The sequence below is a fragment of the Protopterus annectens genome, chromosome 1.part1 (assembly GCF_019279795.1).
Source record: "Protopterus annectens isolate FY-2018-M chromosome 1.part1, PAN1.0, whole genome shotgun sequence".
NCBI classification, from domain to species: domain Eukaryota; kingdom Metazoa; phylum Chordata; order Ceratodontiformes; family Protopteridae; genus Protopterus; species Protopterus annectens.
In genome coordinates, this window is record NC_056726.1 from 763,133,699 (window position 1) to 763,151,922 (window position 18,224).

General features: G+C 40.9%; 1 protein-coding gene across 1 annotated transcript in view; it reads right to left on the reverse strand.

Moving 5' to 3' along the window:
• Nucleotides 1–18,224, reverse strand: part of UBAP1 (ubiquitin associated protein 1) — a 776,235-nt gene that overhangs the window by 504,940 nt on the left and 253,071 nt on the right. Inside the window, exon 4 of the mRNA XM_044078004.1 lies at nucleotides 11,137–12,069. Within this exon, the coding sequence (XP_043933939.1) occupies nucleotides 11,137–12,069 (933 nt within the window). The remainder of the gene's footprint in view (nucleotides 1–11,136; nucleotides 12,070–18,224) is intronic.

Sequence of the window (18,224 nt, forward strand, 5' to 3'; positions counted from 1 at the left end):
TTGGGTAGTCCGCTGTCCTCGGTCGGCCCGAATATCAAAGTATTAGGCTGACGTCGGTCAAGGCGCTTAAGACTGACATCAGGACGTCAGGGTACAAATGCGCATGACCGACGTCATATCCTCAGTCTTTTCTTGCCCCAGATGTCAGAAGACCCTAAACAGAAAGGTCAAAAACCAAAAGACAGCAAAAAACAACCAACCACCCTTGTACTAACCATATGTACAATATATACAATATTCACAATATGTACAACCCAAACCACACAACCGCCTCTAACTAAAGAGGGAAGGAGGGAGGTAAATTGGACTGCAGCAATGTGGATCTTGAACATCTACATTTATGGTAGGTACAAAACTGTACTATGTTCTTCATCTCACATTGCTGCAGTCCTTACACTTGGGTAGAATCCCAAAGCAGAGATAAGGGAGGATAGCAAAACTATAAAGCAGTAGGAGCTGCCAAAATGCCCTGTAAAATTGCAGTGGCAAAACCAGCCCTCGATTTAGAGTAAAGTGGAAGGTGATAATGCTTAGAGAAAGTATGCACTGAACTCCAAGTAGCTGCCTCCAAAATATCTTTAGTTGCCACCCCTTAAAAAGCTGTAGAAGTGGCAGTAGCCCTAGTGGAATGAGGCCTAATCCCAGCTGGAATCTCCTTGCCATGATGGGAATAACAGAAAGCAATACAAAACCCAATCCACTTAGAAATAGTTTGTTTTGACACAGGCTTGCCCTGAGAACCCAAAGCAAAAGAAACAAATAACTGCTGAGACTGCCTGAACCCTTTAGTTCTGCTCAAATAATATCGCAACTGCCTGTGTATATCCAAAGTGTGCAAAATCTTTCCCCTTTATTTTGGGGGTTTGCATAAAAAGTAGGCAAATGAATAGTTTGGTTTAAAGCCACACTAGAAACCACTTTAGGCATAAAGGAAGGATTAGTACGAAAGATACCCTATCCTTATGGAAAATTAAGAAAGGCTCAACTGCCATAAGGGCCTGTAATTCAGAAACCCTTCTCAGAGGTAATGGCCAACAAAAAGCAGTCTTCCATGATAAATATTTCAACTCAGCAGTAGCTGCAGGCTCAAAAGGTTGTAGAGTGAGTTTCTCCAACACAAAATTGAGATCCCAAGCAGGAGTAGGAGCTCTCCGTGGGGGTCTTATATTCTTTGCCCCTCTAAGGAATTGCTTAAACAAAGGATGAGAAAACAATGGTGGGTCACAGTCATAGTGAGCAGAAATTGCTGCAGCATGAACCTTAATAGAAGAGAAGGACAAACCTTTGTCCAGTAACTCAGTAAGATATTGAAGAGCCACACTTAAATTAGGCTTAGAAACATCAAATTCCTTTGCTGTACTCCAAAATAAAAATCTCTTCCATTTATCTGCGTACACTTTCCTTGTACTAGGCCTTCTGGCCTCCAAAATAACATTCAAAACTTGCTGTGGAAGCTGAGACCCTCCAGGGTTTAAAACAGAATATGCCAGGCTGTCAGGTGAAGAGAGTGAAGTTTGACATTGAGTAAATGACTGTTCTCCTGAGACAGCAGGTGTGGAATCAAGGCAAAGGCCATGGAGGCTCCGTACCAGACTTCTCAGTAATGGGTACCAGTGCTGTCGAGGCCAATCTGGAGCTATTAAAATCATCTTTGGCTTGTCCTGTCTGACCTTCAGGAGTACCTTTGGGAGGAGAGGCAGAGGTGGAAAGGCATACACATGAAGATTGTTCCAATTGAATGAAAGAGCATCCACTTTCCAAGCTGTGGGATGAAACCTTTTTGTGCAAAACTTTGGCAGCTGGTAGTTTAGTGGAGAAGCGAACAGATCTATGTCTGGAGTTCCCCATAACACTGTCAATTTCTGAAATACATGAGGATCCAATTTCCACTCGTGGGGATCCATAATTTGCCTGCTCAACACATTTGCTAAGGAGTTCTGTGCTCCCGGCAGAAACCTTGCCTGAAGATTTAGCTGTAAACTGAGAGCAGTCTCCCACAAAATCATTGCTTGTCTGCATAGAGGATAAGAATGTGTTCCCCTTGCTTGTTGATGTACCACATGACAGTTGTGTTGTCTGTTAGAATCAACACCTGCCCTGGAAGAAGTAAATCCTTGAAAGCTATTAATGCAAATTGGACTGCTAACATCTCCTTCAAGTTGATATGTAGATGTTGAAGTCTGGCAGGCCACGTGTCTTGTACCCACTTTCCATTTAGATGAGCTCCCCAAGCTTTGTCTGAGGCATCTGTCGTTAGAATCTGACTCGCCTCTGGCCGGGTCACAGAGTGTCCCTTGTTTAGGTGACATTCCTGAGCCCACCACAAAAATTCCTTTTGAATGCAAGGTATTATTTGAATGACAGTGTCCATATCTTGGCAGTGCTGTGTCCATACATTTTGAGATACCATTGTAGCTTCCTCATATGCAGTTTGGCATTGGGAAGCACCAGAATACAAGATGCCATGAACCCCAAGGCTTGAAGGACTGTCCTTGCAGTCAGCCTGGACTGATGAGACAATTGATGGAAGTAAAGAGAAAGAGTCTTTTGTTTGTCCGGGGTCAAAAAGGCCATCTGGGATGCTGTATTCAGTCTCACACCCAGAAAGCACATGTCCTGAGAGGGTACTAGACTGGACTTTATTTCGTTCACAGAATACCCCAGGCATCTTAGCACTGCTATCACATATTGCAAATGATGAAGAAGTTCGTCCTTTCCTTGGGCCAGAATCAGGCAATCGTCCAAATAAGGATAGACCTGTATTCCTCTTAGCCTGAAGAAAGCTATCACTGGAGCCAGAACCTTCGTGAACACTCTGGGCAGTAGATAAGCCAAAGGGCAATGCAGAGAACTGATAATGAGAAGTCCCAGCTCGAAAATGCAGATACTTCCTGCAACTTAGCCTGATAGGAACATGAAGGTAAGCCTCCTTGAGATCCAGAGTCACCATCCAGTGATCTTTGCCCAGCAGAGGTAAAAGCTGTTGTAACGTCAACATTTTGAACTTGGGAATGTCCAGATAAGTGTTGAGGATAGATAAATCCAAAATTGGTCTCCACGTGTTCCCCTTCTTTGGTACTAGGAACAGGCGAGAATAAAATCCTAGGCCCACTTCTGGCAGAGGGACCGGTTGTATGGCCCCTATTTGGAGCAGCAGAGAAATTTGCTTGTGAGCCTCTAGTCTTTGCTGAGGAGGAACGTCCGGCATGCCTTTGAAAGGAGGCAAGGTATGGAAATAAAACCTGTAACCTTGGTGTATGATATCCAATACCCATCTGTCTTGGGTAATCAAACTCCAATTTTCCCTGAAGAGTGCCAACCTTCCTCCCAAAGGTGCTGCCAGGCAAGAAGGATCTGGCAGCTGAAAAGGTAGGTCATTGGGCCTGTTTACAAAAGGACTGGCCCCTGCCCTCACCTGAAGATTGTGCAGGAGAACTCCCTGTTCTAGGTCTGAAGGCGCTCTGAGCTCTGCCCCTACCACGTCTAGATCTACCCCTAGACTGTGAATCATAAGAAGGGTATGTCCACCCTTTAGCAGGCCCATTCCTACTAAACTTCGGAGGCTGGACTTGCAAAAAATCTTTAACAGTCTGCATAGACTTAGCCTTGTCTTCCATTTTCTTCAAGACTGACTCAACAGGTGAACCAAACAACACATCAGACTGTAAAGGAGCATCCAAAATCCTTGTCTTAACATGTTCAGATAAATTCTGATCCCTCAGCCAGGCGTGCCTGCGAAGAACTGACCCAGTGGCAGCCACCCTAGACGAGGCCTGTACAGCATCAAAACCACATTGTAAAGAATGCTTACCCACCTGTTCAGAGACATGTACTAAATCTTGTAATTCCTTACACTCAATGCCTTCCGCCAGAGCATCTACCTTAGACTTCAGTTGAGAAAGAAGATAGTTCTGATATTTCAACATGTGAAACTGGCAATTCAAAGCCCTCATAGCTAAGGTGGAAGAAGTATAGACTTTCTTTCCCCATCTATCCAAAGCTCTGGCCTCTTTATCTGGAGGAACCGGATTTTTACAACAGAGGCCTTGACACCCTTAGGTCCCTGACTAACAGTTTCTGGGTCTGCCCTAGGACTCTTATAAAGATATTTATGAGCCTCAGGCACCCTATAATACCTATCCGGTTTAACAGGAGCAGGAGGCAAAGAATCAGGATTAAGTGAAGCCTCCGCAAACACATCTTCCACAACATCCAGAACAGGAGGTATAGCCAAAGGCCTATGCTGGGGTAAAAGCAAAACTCCTAAGCCTTTTCCTGGAATCAGAGAAGTCCTGACCTTCCCACTTAAAATGTTCCCTCATGGAATGAAGAGTCTCTGAAAAGAAAAATCCTCTGGAGGAGAAGCAGAAGGGGTCGAATCATCTGCATCAGAATCAGAATAAGGAGAGTACTCCTGCAAGTCTTCAGCCGAAGACTCTGAAACATCTGAAGGCTGCTCAAAACTCCCCAACTCTGGTTCCACCCTAGGCCTCTTATCTGGAGGGGGCAAAGAACCTCTAATCAAAGTAATTAAATCTTCTGCCATTTTAAGCATGTGCTTCTTGGGCACAGATCCTGAAGAACTGGGAGTGACACCAACAGAAGCTAAACCTGGCCTGCCTCTGGGAGAAGCCTTAGAAACAGAAGGAGAGGGCCTAACCACCCTAGGAAGGGAGGGAGTACAGTAACCTGAGAAGCCCCTTCAGCCTGACCTGCCTCCTGAGAGGCCACATCCTGCAATAACAAAGTCTCCCCCTGGGACTCCAGAGAAGCCTCCGGCGGAACCACCGGTTCCACTGACGCCTCTAAAGAACCGGCGTCCGCACGGACGACTCTTCTTGCCTGGGTTTAGCTGCCTTGTCTTTGCGCTTCTTGAAGAAGCGGGCCGGAGCGTCCGGCGGCATCTTGTAATTGCACCGCTTCCCAAAGATCAACCTGGCACAATCTAACCTTCGCTTAATAGTGCGTTTATTGAATCTAGCACAAAAGCGACACCCAACAACGTCGTGCTCAGGCCCCAAACAAGGAATACACAAAGTATGATAATCTCTATGCGGTATCTGTTTCCCACAAGAAATACAGTTATTCACTTTTTCTGACATCCGGTAAACCACTGAGGCAAGAAAAACTAAAATATTCCAACGGGTACTTAGCCAACTTTGACTCGGTCTGAAACTCCGAATTCGAAAAATTTCAGAATGCCGAACGGCACTTGCAACGCTGCTTCTGCATCGAACCATGCGGCAAAAAAGACTGAGGATATGACGTCGGTCATGCGCATTTGTACCCTGACGTCCTGATGTCAGTCTTAAGCGCCTTGACCGACATCAGCCTAATACTTTGATATTCGGGCCGACCGAGGACAGCGGACTACCCAAGTGTAAGGACTGCAGCAATGTGAGATGAAGAACATCAGCATTGAAACCTACATTCAAAGAAAATGCATCTGGTCAGTGGTGGATTAAGTTTACCTTTGGGTTTTTTCAAATCATAGGCCCCTTGCACACATTTTTAAAGCCAAGCAAAAGTTCTTTGATTCACCTTCCTGACTGTAGTAAATTTTAATACATAATAACAGCTAGCAGACATGAATTAGCAGCCATTACAACTTTAAGACTGGTATGCTCATGCTCATGTAGAATCTCTCATGAAACAAAACTGGCATATTATTGATATACTTAAATAGCATATATTGCCAGGCTGTGGCAACACAATCCTCTAAAATGTTGGATATATTAACCGTATGAAAATGGCAATATGTTAGTTCCCTTAAACCAATTCACACTAAAAATCCAGAGAGTTCTAATAGGGTACGTGAGTACAAAACACCCACATACATACTGTCCCAGATGACTATGCATGCCCCTTTAGAGAGGGTACATCATCAGATGAGATGCGACAGTGAAGTCTTCACATAAATAAGATAGCCATATTGCTCTTTAACAGACACTGCTGCTCAACAAGCCTCATCAGTAATCAGGAAGAAGTAATGCTATAGGTGCTCTTTTCATATACCAACTACCTCTCAAAAATGATAGATACTTTTCTGTACACTTCTAATTTCTCATTGATAAGTGAATGAAAAACATATGGCTAACGTTCAACTTGCAGCTTTTAGACACAAACACATTGCCCTCAACAAGCCTTATTATTTTTGACAGTGATGATGTGATGACAGTAACAGCACCACTTGTTAGACTGTGTGTTAAATTTATAGTTGTAAACATTTTGCCAGTAAGCATTGAAACAAAACACATGAACCAATAATGACAAAACTGCCCAATTCAGAACATTTCAACCATAAATGGCCACTCATACTTATGTAATTAAAATCCACCAATATCAGTCAATATGCACTATCTCTGCAGAGTGCAGAAGTAAAACATCATCTAAATTCCACATTAAACAAAGAGATCTGCAACTAATGAAAAGTTGCTGCTAGCAAACAATTTTATATTTCAGTGTTTCATTTACAAATCAATGCATGCTGCCCTTGAAGAAATGATTGCCTATGTTACGTTAAAAAATGGTAAGCTGCCGGTAATATTGCAATAGGAAATGGATGGCAAACTGAAAACAGGTTCATAGTTACTACTAGGCATCATAGGAGGATATACTCTCAGGACTGCAACACCCTGCCCCATTAAAATACAACACAGTATGAGCGGAGGGAAAAAAAAAAAAAAAAATGGAACTTACATGTGCCGCAGTGTTGGATTAGAGAAAACTCAGAGAAAACACCAGCCGGACTCGTGCTTTGCCTGGGGCTTTTCAGCATACAGTATGTCTTCTTTATAATTCAAATTCCATGCACACGGAAAACAGTGAGTAGACAGACATAAACAGTCGCAAACACACTGTTTTCATCTGCACCCGGACGCAAAGGGCGTTCTTAAAGAAGAATGCCCCTAAAAAAAAAAAATGTAATTTTTTTAAACTAAACGAAAATGTGCACAGTGCACCATTTTTTCTGGACAACACAGGCATTTTCCATTCTTCCGGACAGTATCCCTTAATTCTGGACAGTCCAGAAGAATTCTGGATGGTTGGCAACCCAATTATATACTGTCTAACAGAACTGTTTCTTTTTTTTCCTTGAACGGCCCTCATGTGCGTCTCTCAGGGCTTGTTTTATAGTATACTAAGGAATTACGAACGAAAAAGCTAAACAAACTTTTAAAACACAAATTACGAGGAGGTCACAAATAGGTATTGCCAAACTTAAAATGCGAACTGTCACGAAAATCCAATCTTCTTTAACACAACTTTATTCGTGTTTTCGGAAACGTCTATGCGCTTCCTTCTTCAGAATACAGAGCTAAAACAAAACAAAACAGTCCTATACAGCCCTTACTTAAAAACATTCAAAACTGTCATGTGGTACTAATTAATTGATACTTTGCATCACGTGGCATCAACACTTATTAAACTAACACATTCTCAAAACTTGCAATACCCCACTAAACATTAATTAAAATTGCTATATACTAAATAAATTATACATTGTTAAATATATTTAGAATGAGCATAATTATAAAAAAATATATGCAAAACATGTTTAAAAAATTAAAAATGAATTCATATTAAATATGCATATAAACAATGAAATCTTTAAAACAGTAGCCTATAATAATCCATATTTAAAATTCAGACCTCGCTGGCCTTGTTCAAGAGAAATCTTGACCAATGGATGGGAGATCGCAGATATACCCCAGGGATTACCTCAGTGTGCTCAGCTCAACAGAGGCACAACAAAATATATAGTTCCCCATACATACTAAAAGGGGGCGTAAGCCACAAAAATGGGCTGAGGCTAGCTAAATGCCCTCGGGCAGATAGCCTAGTATGAACCTATGAACCTATGAACCTATGAAAACTTTAAACGGGAGTGAACAACCGATCAAGGTTTTTACCATAGAATTAATTACTGATACTCATTTAATGTTTACTTTATTACTTAAATTATTACTTAAAAATGCCTAAAAACACTATGACCTTAGGGGGACACAAATAATAAACTCAAACAAGCTCTACTCTCCAAAGAGATATACTCTCCAAAGATGTTCCAAACACCCATCATCTAGCGCCCTAAATATGGCCGCTGAATCCCCAAGTAAAGGGTGTGGGATTATGGAACAAATCTAAACAGCAGTTATGCTGTATTAATCAATATAGGGTTTGATTAAATGAGTAAAAACAAACTATGTTTTCAATCAAAAATATTATTTAATAAATCGGTGTTGTAATATGATAATGAAGATGAAGAATGAAAAAATGGGGTTAAATGGGACCTAACCTACGTAAACGTAACACTTACTTCAGTCTTACGTTTACGTAGGTTAGGTCCCATTTAACCCCATTTTTTCATTCTTCATCTTCATTATCATATTACAACACCGATTTATTAAATAATATTTTTGATTGAAAACATAGTTTGTTTTTACTCATTTAATCAAACCCTATATTGATTAATACAGCATAACTGCTGTTTAGATTTGTTCCATAATCCCACACCCTTTACTTGGGGATTCAGCGGCCATATTTAGGGCGCTAGATGATGGGTGTTTGGAACATCTTTGGAGAGTATATCTCTTTGGAGAGTAGAGCTTGTTTGAGTTTATTATTTGTGTCCCCTAAGGTCATAGTGTTTTTAGGCATTTTTAAGTAATAATTTAAGTAATAAAGTAAACATTAAATGAGTATCAGTAATTAATTCTATGGTAAAAACCTTGATCGGTTGTTCACTCCCGTTTAAAGTTTTGAATTTTAAATATGGACTATTATAGGCTACTGTTTTAAAGATTTCATTGTTTATATGCATATTTAATATGAATTCATTTTTCATTTTTTAAACATGTTTTGCATATATTTTTTTATAATTATGCTCATTCTAAATATATTTAACAATGTATAATTTATTTAGTATATAGCAATTTTAATTAATGTTTAGTGGGGTATTGCAAGTTTTGAGAATGTGTTAGTTTAATAAGTGTTGATGCCACGTGATGCAAAGTATCAATTAATTAGTACCACATGACAGTTTTGAATGTTTTTAAGTAAGGGCTGTATAGGACTGTTTTGTTTTGTTTTAGCTCTGTATTCTGAAGAAGGAAGCGCATAGACGTTTCCGAAAACACGAATAAAGTTGTGTTAAAGAAGATTGGATTTTCGTGACAGTTCGCATTTTAAGTTTGGCAGTACCTATTTGTGACCTCCTCGTAATTTGTGTTTTAATACTAAGGAATTATACAGCTCCAACCAAAACAGTTGCTAAATTGCAGGCCATTGTTCAAAGTATGTTTTTGTAGTCCAAGATTAAATGACAGCTCCTCCCTCTACACTTTGGTGAATGTGCTGATAGTTGACAAGAATTACTAGAAAAATATTTCTGACTTTTCTGGAAATATCATAGACATCATTGACACTACATTCAAGTCATCTTAAAATGTAAAGTAGTATAGTATAAACAACAAACATTTAAAGCTTAGCCTTTCAATACTGTGAAGCTGCTTATGTAAACCTGTCAAAAGAGATAACTGCTTTTGAACCACTGACTGCTCTAATTGCTCTATTTTGCTATGAAAAACATGGCTACATTGGAAACAGCTGTGAATCAGTGCAAGTTATCTTTATCTCTGCAATAAAGACAGTGGAAAACGGTTTCACACCTCTCTCTTACTTACAAGCAGCCTGAGTCCCTGACTACAAATTTCTCTATCTCTGTGGTATGTCATGCAGGTACAGATAAATTCCTCTGCAACTTGTGTGAGAAGTTAACCTTAAAAAAAAGAAGGGGTGACCCTTCTCTTCCTTTGATACCAAAGTGCAGAAATGAAAGTTTTATAAAGATCAAGCAGGTTTCAGGGACTTGCACAGTACTGGAATCACATTGTAGGGACAAAATCAACCTAAGAGTTGAGTTCAACTGTAGGAGATGGAGTCTTCCTTTAACTTGTACAAAGAAAGTTGTAAGGCTAACAAAAATGGACTGCATAAAAACACTGCAGACATTAACATGATATTCACTATCTTACAGAAGATTAAGTGGTGGCGATAGTGTGTGCAGAAGTGCAGAGTCTTTCCTTCAACTTTCATAGGACCATAGTTTACAAAAAAAAAACACCCAGTGTTAAGATGGAAGCCAGTACAGAAAAGAACACCAGCAGTCCTTAAAAAAAGTAAAACTAAAAGTTAACTATGAAAGCATTAATAACAGATGTGCTAAGCGGTGCTATCACATCAGGGGGTACCAATGACAGAGGGATATTATGATACTACTGACCCCTAAAATCTTACGTCATTAGAAAGGGAGGCAAGAGCCAGTGATTGTGGAAGTATCTAGGCAGAATGTAGGACATTCTTCACAAGCTTAAAAAACATTCCCCAACAGCCAAAAAGCACAGTGCAATGCCCACTATGCTGCACCCACTGAGCATGAGAGCTTTGCACACTATTTCTAACAACATGCACATGTACTTCTTGGCAGCCTTGTGCTCCTTCAGTCCAAAGCTGTACAAGTTGCAGTACACGGCCTTCCCCTAGGTGAAGCACTTTCACTGGGACTCTACCAGCATCCTCCCCATGTGAAAGGATAACTGCTTGACTCCCAGTATCTCTGCTGCACTGAGCCAACATCATCTGGGGAATAAGCAAGACTACATTCCTCTATGCCACTAAGCTAACAGCATTTTAAATGTTTGTAAAGCTTCTACATAGACCTTTCTTTCCATGCCAGATATTGGCGTTTTCCTGCAACAACTAAGGAACAAACAGACTGGCATGAAAACAGATGGCATGTAAAAATTCAACACAAAGAACAGAGACTGTGGAATAAGTTTTGAAAGCTGTGAATCCTGCAAACAAGGCTCTGACTTTTTCCAGTGGTTGCTGGGCAGAGAAAAAACACCCTACTAGGGTAACCACTCAAATCCCTTCAAAAGTACCATTAGTTAAACTATTCTCTAAAGTGGCACGACATAATTACAAAACTTATTCCAACAGCCTGAAAACATGACAAGTTGTATTGAGAGGCAAAGATCTTCTAAAATAAGCACGTATGTCTTTTCTACATTAATTTCAGCACCATTCTTTGGAGCACCTAGCAGATCTATAATCTCAGCTTAGTCTCATTCTTACCAGTGCTGTTGTGTTATTGGTAGAGTTTACTGCTACTGTACCAGTAGATGATACAATAGACAAAAGAGTAGGCCCAGAGAAAGAAGATACTGGTGCAGTTCCTGTGTCAGTGCCCAAATTTACAGAGCTGCTTGGGAGTCCGGAAATATGGTACCCATTTAATCCACTAGGTTTGCTCTGAGAGAAATTCTTGGAGTCAACAAAGGGCACAGTGGGAAGGCAGGTAGTGCTGTGAAAAGTACTCATGAGCTTTGCTGCATTCTGCTCAGTCTCGTCAATGTCTAGCTTGGGAAATGAGAGGGACTTTATACTGCTTACTGAGGTGATGGGAGGAAGTGATACTTTGGAAGACAACGGCTTTTCACAGTTTACTAACTGGGTTAAAGTCACCAATCCATTGGGTTTGCGAACAGATTTGCATTCCAAGACAACTTCATCAGTGGATATGTGCACTTTGCTGGTATTCATTCCAGACACAGAATCTGCACATGGTGCACTGTTGTCTTCTGATAGGTTTGCACCAGGCCCAGATGTTCCAAACTGAAGTATATTTTTCAGTTCTTCTTTCTCATTGATTGTTTTTAATTCCAGTTTATCAAATAGATCTTCTTCAGACTCAAAGTCTGCTAGATTAAAATTTGACTTGGAGTTGGGAGGACTAGAGTTTTTTTGTTTAATGGCACTGTTATTGGCAGGCGTAGGTGTAAGGATGCTCCCATGGTGCAGAGTAGCAAGTAGAGGATTGACAAGAGGTACAGTCATAGAGCACGATCCTTCAGAAAAGCCAACGTCTTTACTCTCCTCTGGAATGCTCTCAGACTTTGCAATGGTTGTAGCTGCTTCTGCTTTCAACTTTGCTGCTTTCTGAGCTAATTTAACTTGCCTATCTTCTTCCACCATTTCAACAGCCTTCTTCTCCAAAAAGAAATCATACTGTAAAAATGAAAATTAAGAAAAGTAAGACATGCTATTAATATTACACTAAAACTCATCTCTAAAGTAATGGCTTTAATTTAGATTTTAGATTCTGTCACTCTAAGCCAAGCATGACTCAACTTAAAGCTCAAGTCTTGAGACTACATCCTAAGTCCATCTGCAGAACTAGGCCAATATGGAAAAAAGATATCCAACAAACCCACTTTCATTACAAAAATAGGGAAAACATATTCTGCAAAAAGTCAAAAATAATTCTGTTCAGGAAAACAAAAGTGAATTTAAAAGAAACTGTGTATGTGTGGGGGGTGACTACCTACAGGTAATAATTCATGAGTACTTTCATGAAAATTAATTCCCAGTAAGACTACAGGTGCTTATTTAATACTGTCTGTCAATATTTTCTTGCCACTTGGCCTCTTTATGTAATAGTCTTAACATTATTTTTAATCCAAAGCATAGAAGTACATTTTCATTACAGATACACAGAAAAAGGAAAAGCTGCAAAGACCAATGAACACACATCTGACAACAAAAGGGCAAAATTCTGACTACAGACAATACAAATTTCAAACATTTTTACACTAAAGTGAAGGCTTCTTATTTGCTAAAACACAGTATCAGGTTCTTTGTACTTTGCCTGCGGTTCTCATTCTGGCAGAATTGTATGGTTAGTATTTTAAGATACAGGCTAGCAGAAATCTGTCATCATTTCCACATGTAGGATGTACATTAAAGAAACATGACTATATGGCCCTTGCTACTTACAAAGTACATCTCCAAGGTCTCACAATTTCTGGGAAGTAGAAATGATTGGTTAAGCTAGAATTATTTACTTTGGCATTTAACTGTACAACTATGCAACCATATGAAATCCTGTCTACAACTTTCTCTGCACTGTTTTGTTTTCAGACTGAACCCAAGCAAGGTCCAATAGATGGTGAAAGATGATCAACTTCAAGTTATGTATTTGTTTAATAAAATATATTGGATTAAAGTGTTTATTTTTTTAATGAAAAATACTTAGAAAAATATTATAAAACATACTCAAATGAAAATATTTATAAGCAAAACCTTTTTATAACAAGTTGATCACACAATTAAATGGCGCCAATGTGATTATAATAAAAGCACATGTTTAATGTGTATGTCAATGATAATAAAGCCATGGTTAAGGTGAAACTGCAATCTGCTGTTACTGGTGGTTGTCAAGTATACTAATAAAGCTTAGTAAATATGCATATTGATACTGGAGTGTTTGGATATATATATATATATGTATGACAGATATAGATTTATATACATACATGTATATCTATATATATTTCTACATGTGTGTGCATATTATACACACATTACTTGTAAGCTAACATTTTTGATTTTCTCTTGCATATAATTATGCAGATAAAAGCATGCAATGACACGCAGAAAAACAGTGATTATTACTCTTGAAACATCTTCAGTGTACATGTGTATTACCCACTTAACACCTACAATTAGTCGCACTACATTTTCTGGAGCTTTTCCCCTGGGCCGATGTTGCCTAGACTGACCATCCAGTCAAAAATGTATTTATTTAACATTTGTTTACCGGGAATGTCTGACTTGGAACAAAGCCAATTTTCAGCAGAGGTCCAGGGAGAAATGCTCCCGTTGTTGTTGTATCTTTCGGCTTTTCCCAGTTAGGGGTCGCCACAGCGGAACTCCGGTCCGCTAATGATTGGCAGTAGATTTTTATGTGCCGAGTTGCCAGCTCTGATGCACAACTTTCAACAAAGGTACACCCATTCATGTATGTCTCCACACAGAAGACGCTTTAGCTGAGAATCGAACAGGACAACGTCTTACTGTGAGGCGACAACGCTACCGCAGCACCACCACCGCAGTCCAAATTAACTAACTAAATAAATGAAAATAACATTTTAGCAAGGAGTATAAATTCCAGAAATGTGATCTATAGATTGTTTTTTTAATCTCAAAGTAAAAACATTTGAAAATAATTGTCTTATGGAGAAGCTAGTAAGCACAAAGACTGCTTGTGTGAAAAAGAGAATATGATTTACAAATGGAAAATGAAAGAATAGGGTTGTTGTTGTTTGTTTTTCGGCTTTTTCCCGGTAAGGGGTCGCCACAGCAGAACTCCGATCCGCTAATGATTGGCAGTAGATTTTTACGAAACGCAGAGGTGCCAGCTCGACGCCCAACCTTCAAAGAAGGCATGCCCATTTACGCACGGATGTCTTTCAAACGCTACCCAACCACGGGGAGGACATGCAGACTCCATACAGAAGGCACTCCCCAAGGCAAGCTGAGAATCGAACGGGAGAACCTCTTGCTGTGAGGTAAAGTACAGTTTTGTACCTACCATAAATGTAGATGTTAGAGTGCTAATACAGCTGCAGTCATAACAGATGGGTTCTCCTGCCGTCAGGCGGGTCCTCGGTCGGCCGAATTCCAAAGTCTAGGTCCGGCGTCGGTTGTGGTCGCTTCTTCCCTGACATCAGTGCGACAGGGGTATAAAGGAACCAGCCGACGCCATTTTCTTCAGTTTTTCTTGCCCCAGATGTCAGGTGCCCCCAGAAGGAAACCAATACATAAATTTGTGTAATAAAGCAATGCAATATAATCAAAATACAGTAGTTGCAAGCAAATACACCATAAATGAATACCCCAATCGGGTTGTATGAGGAGGTGTTAGCCAATAGGCCTGTCCCAAGTGGGGAAGGAGGGAGGGAAACCTGGACTGCAGCTGTATTAGCACTCGAACATCTACATTTATGGTAGGTACAAAACTGTACTATGTTCATCGTGCATACAGCTGCAGTCATAACAGATGTGTAGAATCCCAAAGCTAAGAAGGGGTGGTAGGCACTAGGTGGAACTAGGTGGAGCCAGGATGCCCTGCAAGACTGCAGTGGCAAAGCCTGCTCTAGTTTTGGAGTATAATGGTAGGTGGTAGTGCTTGGAAAAGGTATGCACAGAACTCCAAGTGGCTGCTTCCAAAATATCTTTGGTAGGAACTCCTCTGAGGAAAGCTGCAGAGGTGGCTGTGGCCCTTGTGGAGTGAGATCTGATGCCTGTAGGTACAGTTTTGCCATGAAAAGAATAGCAAAAGCGTATGCAGTGGGCTATCCATTTTGAGATTGTCTGTTTGGAAATTGGCTTTCCTTGAGCTCCTATAGCAAAGGACACAAAGAGCTGTTCTGATTTTCTGAAAGGCTTTGTTCTGTCCAAATAACGCAGTTGTCTGTGGATGTCCAAGGAATGTAGTAATCTCTCCCCTTTGTTTTGAGGATTAGGATAAAAGGTAGGTAAGTGTATGACCTGATTCAAAGCTACCCTGGATAGCACTTTTGGCATAAAGGACGGATTGGTTCGTAAGGAAACTCTGTCCTGATGGAAGATGATAAAAGGCTGCACAGCCATGAGAGCTTGTAGTTCTGAAACTTTACGAGCTGAGGTAATAGCCAGAAGGAAAGCTGTTTTCCAGGACAAATATTGCAAATCTGATGAGGCGGCTGGCTCAAAGGGAGGCAAGGTCAGTTTTTCCAGAATGAAATTGAGATCCCAAGCAGGTATTGGTTGTTTCCTTGGGGGTTTTAGGTTCTTAGCCCCTCTGAGGAACTGTCTTAAGAGAGGGTGAGAGAAAAAGGGTGGATCAGTGCTGTATTCTGCAGAAATGGCTGAGGCATGGATTTTGATGGAAGAGAATGAAAGTCCACTGCTTAGCAGCTCAGCTAGATACTGTAGTATTTGAGGTAAATTCAGTTTTCCAGGATCCTGGCCCTTTTTCTCATTCCAGACACAAAACTGTTTCCATTTTGCGGAGTAAGCTTTTCTAGCTGATGGCCTTCTGGCCTCCAAAATGACATCCTGCACCTCCTTGGAGAGTAGGGTCTGCTGTGATGCTAAGGAATCTTCCATGCGGCTAGATTGAGTGTTTTTAGCTGGCTGTGAAGAGTTTTGAAGCTGTGCCGAGTCAGGAGAAGAGGCATTAGAGGCAGAGTCCATGGTGGGGAATGCGTCAGGCTCCTCAGGAGTGGGTACCAGTGTTGTCTTGGCCAGTCTGGAGCAATGAGAATCATCTTTGGACTGTCTGTTCTGGTTTTCAATAGAACTTTGGGCAGCAGAGGAAGAGGTGGGAAGGCATAAACTGTCATTGATGTCCAACTGAAAGAGAGCGTCCACTCTCCAGGCCTTTGGATGGAAAATCCTTGAGCAGAATTTTGTCAATTGGTGATTTTTGTGGGAGGCAAAGAGATCTTTGTCTGGCCTTCCCCATGCTTGGATTATCTCTGTAAAAACTTTTGGATGCAACTTCCATTCGTGTGGATCTGTCATATTTCTGCTTAGGTTGTCTGCCAGTGTGTTTTCCTTGCCTGGCAAGTACTGTGCTTGTAGTTCGATTTGTAAGTCCATGGCCATGTTCCAAAGTGACATGGCCAGTCTGCATGGGGGGTATGAATGTGTTCCTCCCTGTTTGTTTATGTACCACATAACTGTGGTGTTGTCCGTTCTTATCAATAGTTGACCTGGTTGCAGAAGGTCTTTGAAAGCTATAATAGCATTTATTACTGCTAGCATTTCCTTTTGATTGATGTGAAGGTGCTTTTCTTTTGGGACCATTTGCCCTGAATGCACCGATCTGTCATGTGCGCCCAAGGCGTAGTCCGAGGCGTCTGTTGTGATGACTTGATTTGCTTGAGGCTTGCTGAATGGAAGACCTGTGTTTGTTTGGCATGCTTGAGCCCACCACAGAAATTCCTTTTGAAGACATGGAATTAGTGGTATTATTGTTTCCAAACTGTGGCTGTGTTGAGACCATAGGTTTTTCAGGTACCATTGAAGTTTCCTCATATGCAGCTTTGCACATGGGATTAGTAAGATGCAAGATGCCATGAATCCCAGAGCCTGCAGGATTTTCCTTGCAGTCAGCCTGGTGCAATTTGCTAGTGCTCTGAAGTATTGAGTTAGTTGCCCCTGCTTCTCTGGCGTGAGGTAAGCCATCTGGGTGTTTGTGTCCAAGTTGGCACCCAGGAAAATTATTTTCCGAGAGGGTATTAGTCTTGATTTCTTTTTGTTGACTGTGTATCCCAGAGAGTTCAACAACATTATTACATAAGCCAGATGTTTCAGAAGAATGTGCTTGCTGTCTGCTTGGATCAGGCAGTCATCCAAATAGGGGTATATTTGTATCCCTTGAAGTCTGCAGTAGGCAATTACTGATGCCAGGCATTTTGTGAATACTCTGGGTGCAGTAGATAAGCCAAAGGGCAATGCAGAGAATTGATAATGGGTTGAACCTGCAAGAAATCTGAGGTATCTTCTGCAATTTTGTCTGATTGGGACATGCAGGTAAGCCTCCTTGAGGTCCAATGTTACCAGCCAAGACTCCTTGCCCAGCATGGGAAGAAGCTGCTGTAGAGTGAGCATCTTGAATTTTGGTACGAGTAGAAATGTGTTTAGGATGGATAGGTCCAAAATAGGTCTCAAATCTTTTCCCTTCCTTGGTACCAAGAATAGTCTGGAATAAAAACCTTGACCTTGTTCGTGCGTAGGTACCTCCTGAATAGCTTTCATGTCTATGAGATCTGTAATTTGCCTTTGTGCCTCTGCCCTTTGATTGTGTGGCAGGTTTGGCATGTCTCTCATTTTTGGAAGGGTGTGAAAATGAAATCTGTAGCCTCTGTTTATAATGTCCAGGATACATTTGTCTTTTGTGACAATATGCCAATTTTTTGAAAATAATGCCAGTTTTCCTCCTAAGGGTGCTGCCATTTGAGTCTTGCTTGGCATGCAAAGGGGAAAGTCATTGGGCTTGCTTTCTGAATGGTTGCGAGTTATCCTCACCACCTCTTTGTGAGGAGCTTGCCATTGTCTGCCTCTAAACGATCCTTGGGATTGTCCTCTGCCCCTCGGGCACCTGTATCTACCTCTTTGGGGTCTGTCCGTGGCTGGAAAGGACCAATTTTTGGAAGGCCAATTTCTACTGAAACGTGGGGGTTGTACCTGCAGAAAATCTTTCACAGTTTGCATTGATTTGGCCTTTTCCTCCATTTTCCTTAATACCTCCTCAGCATTAGCACCAAATAATACATCCTTTTGTAGAGGGGCATCTAGTAATTTTGCTTTGACATGATCTGGCAAGGTTTATT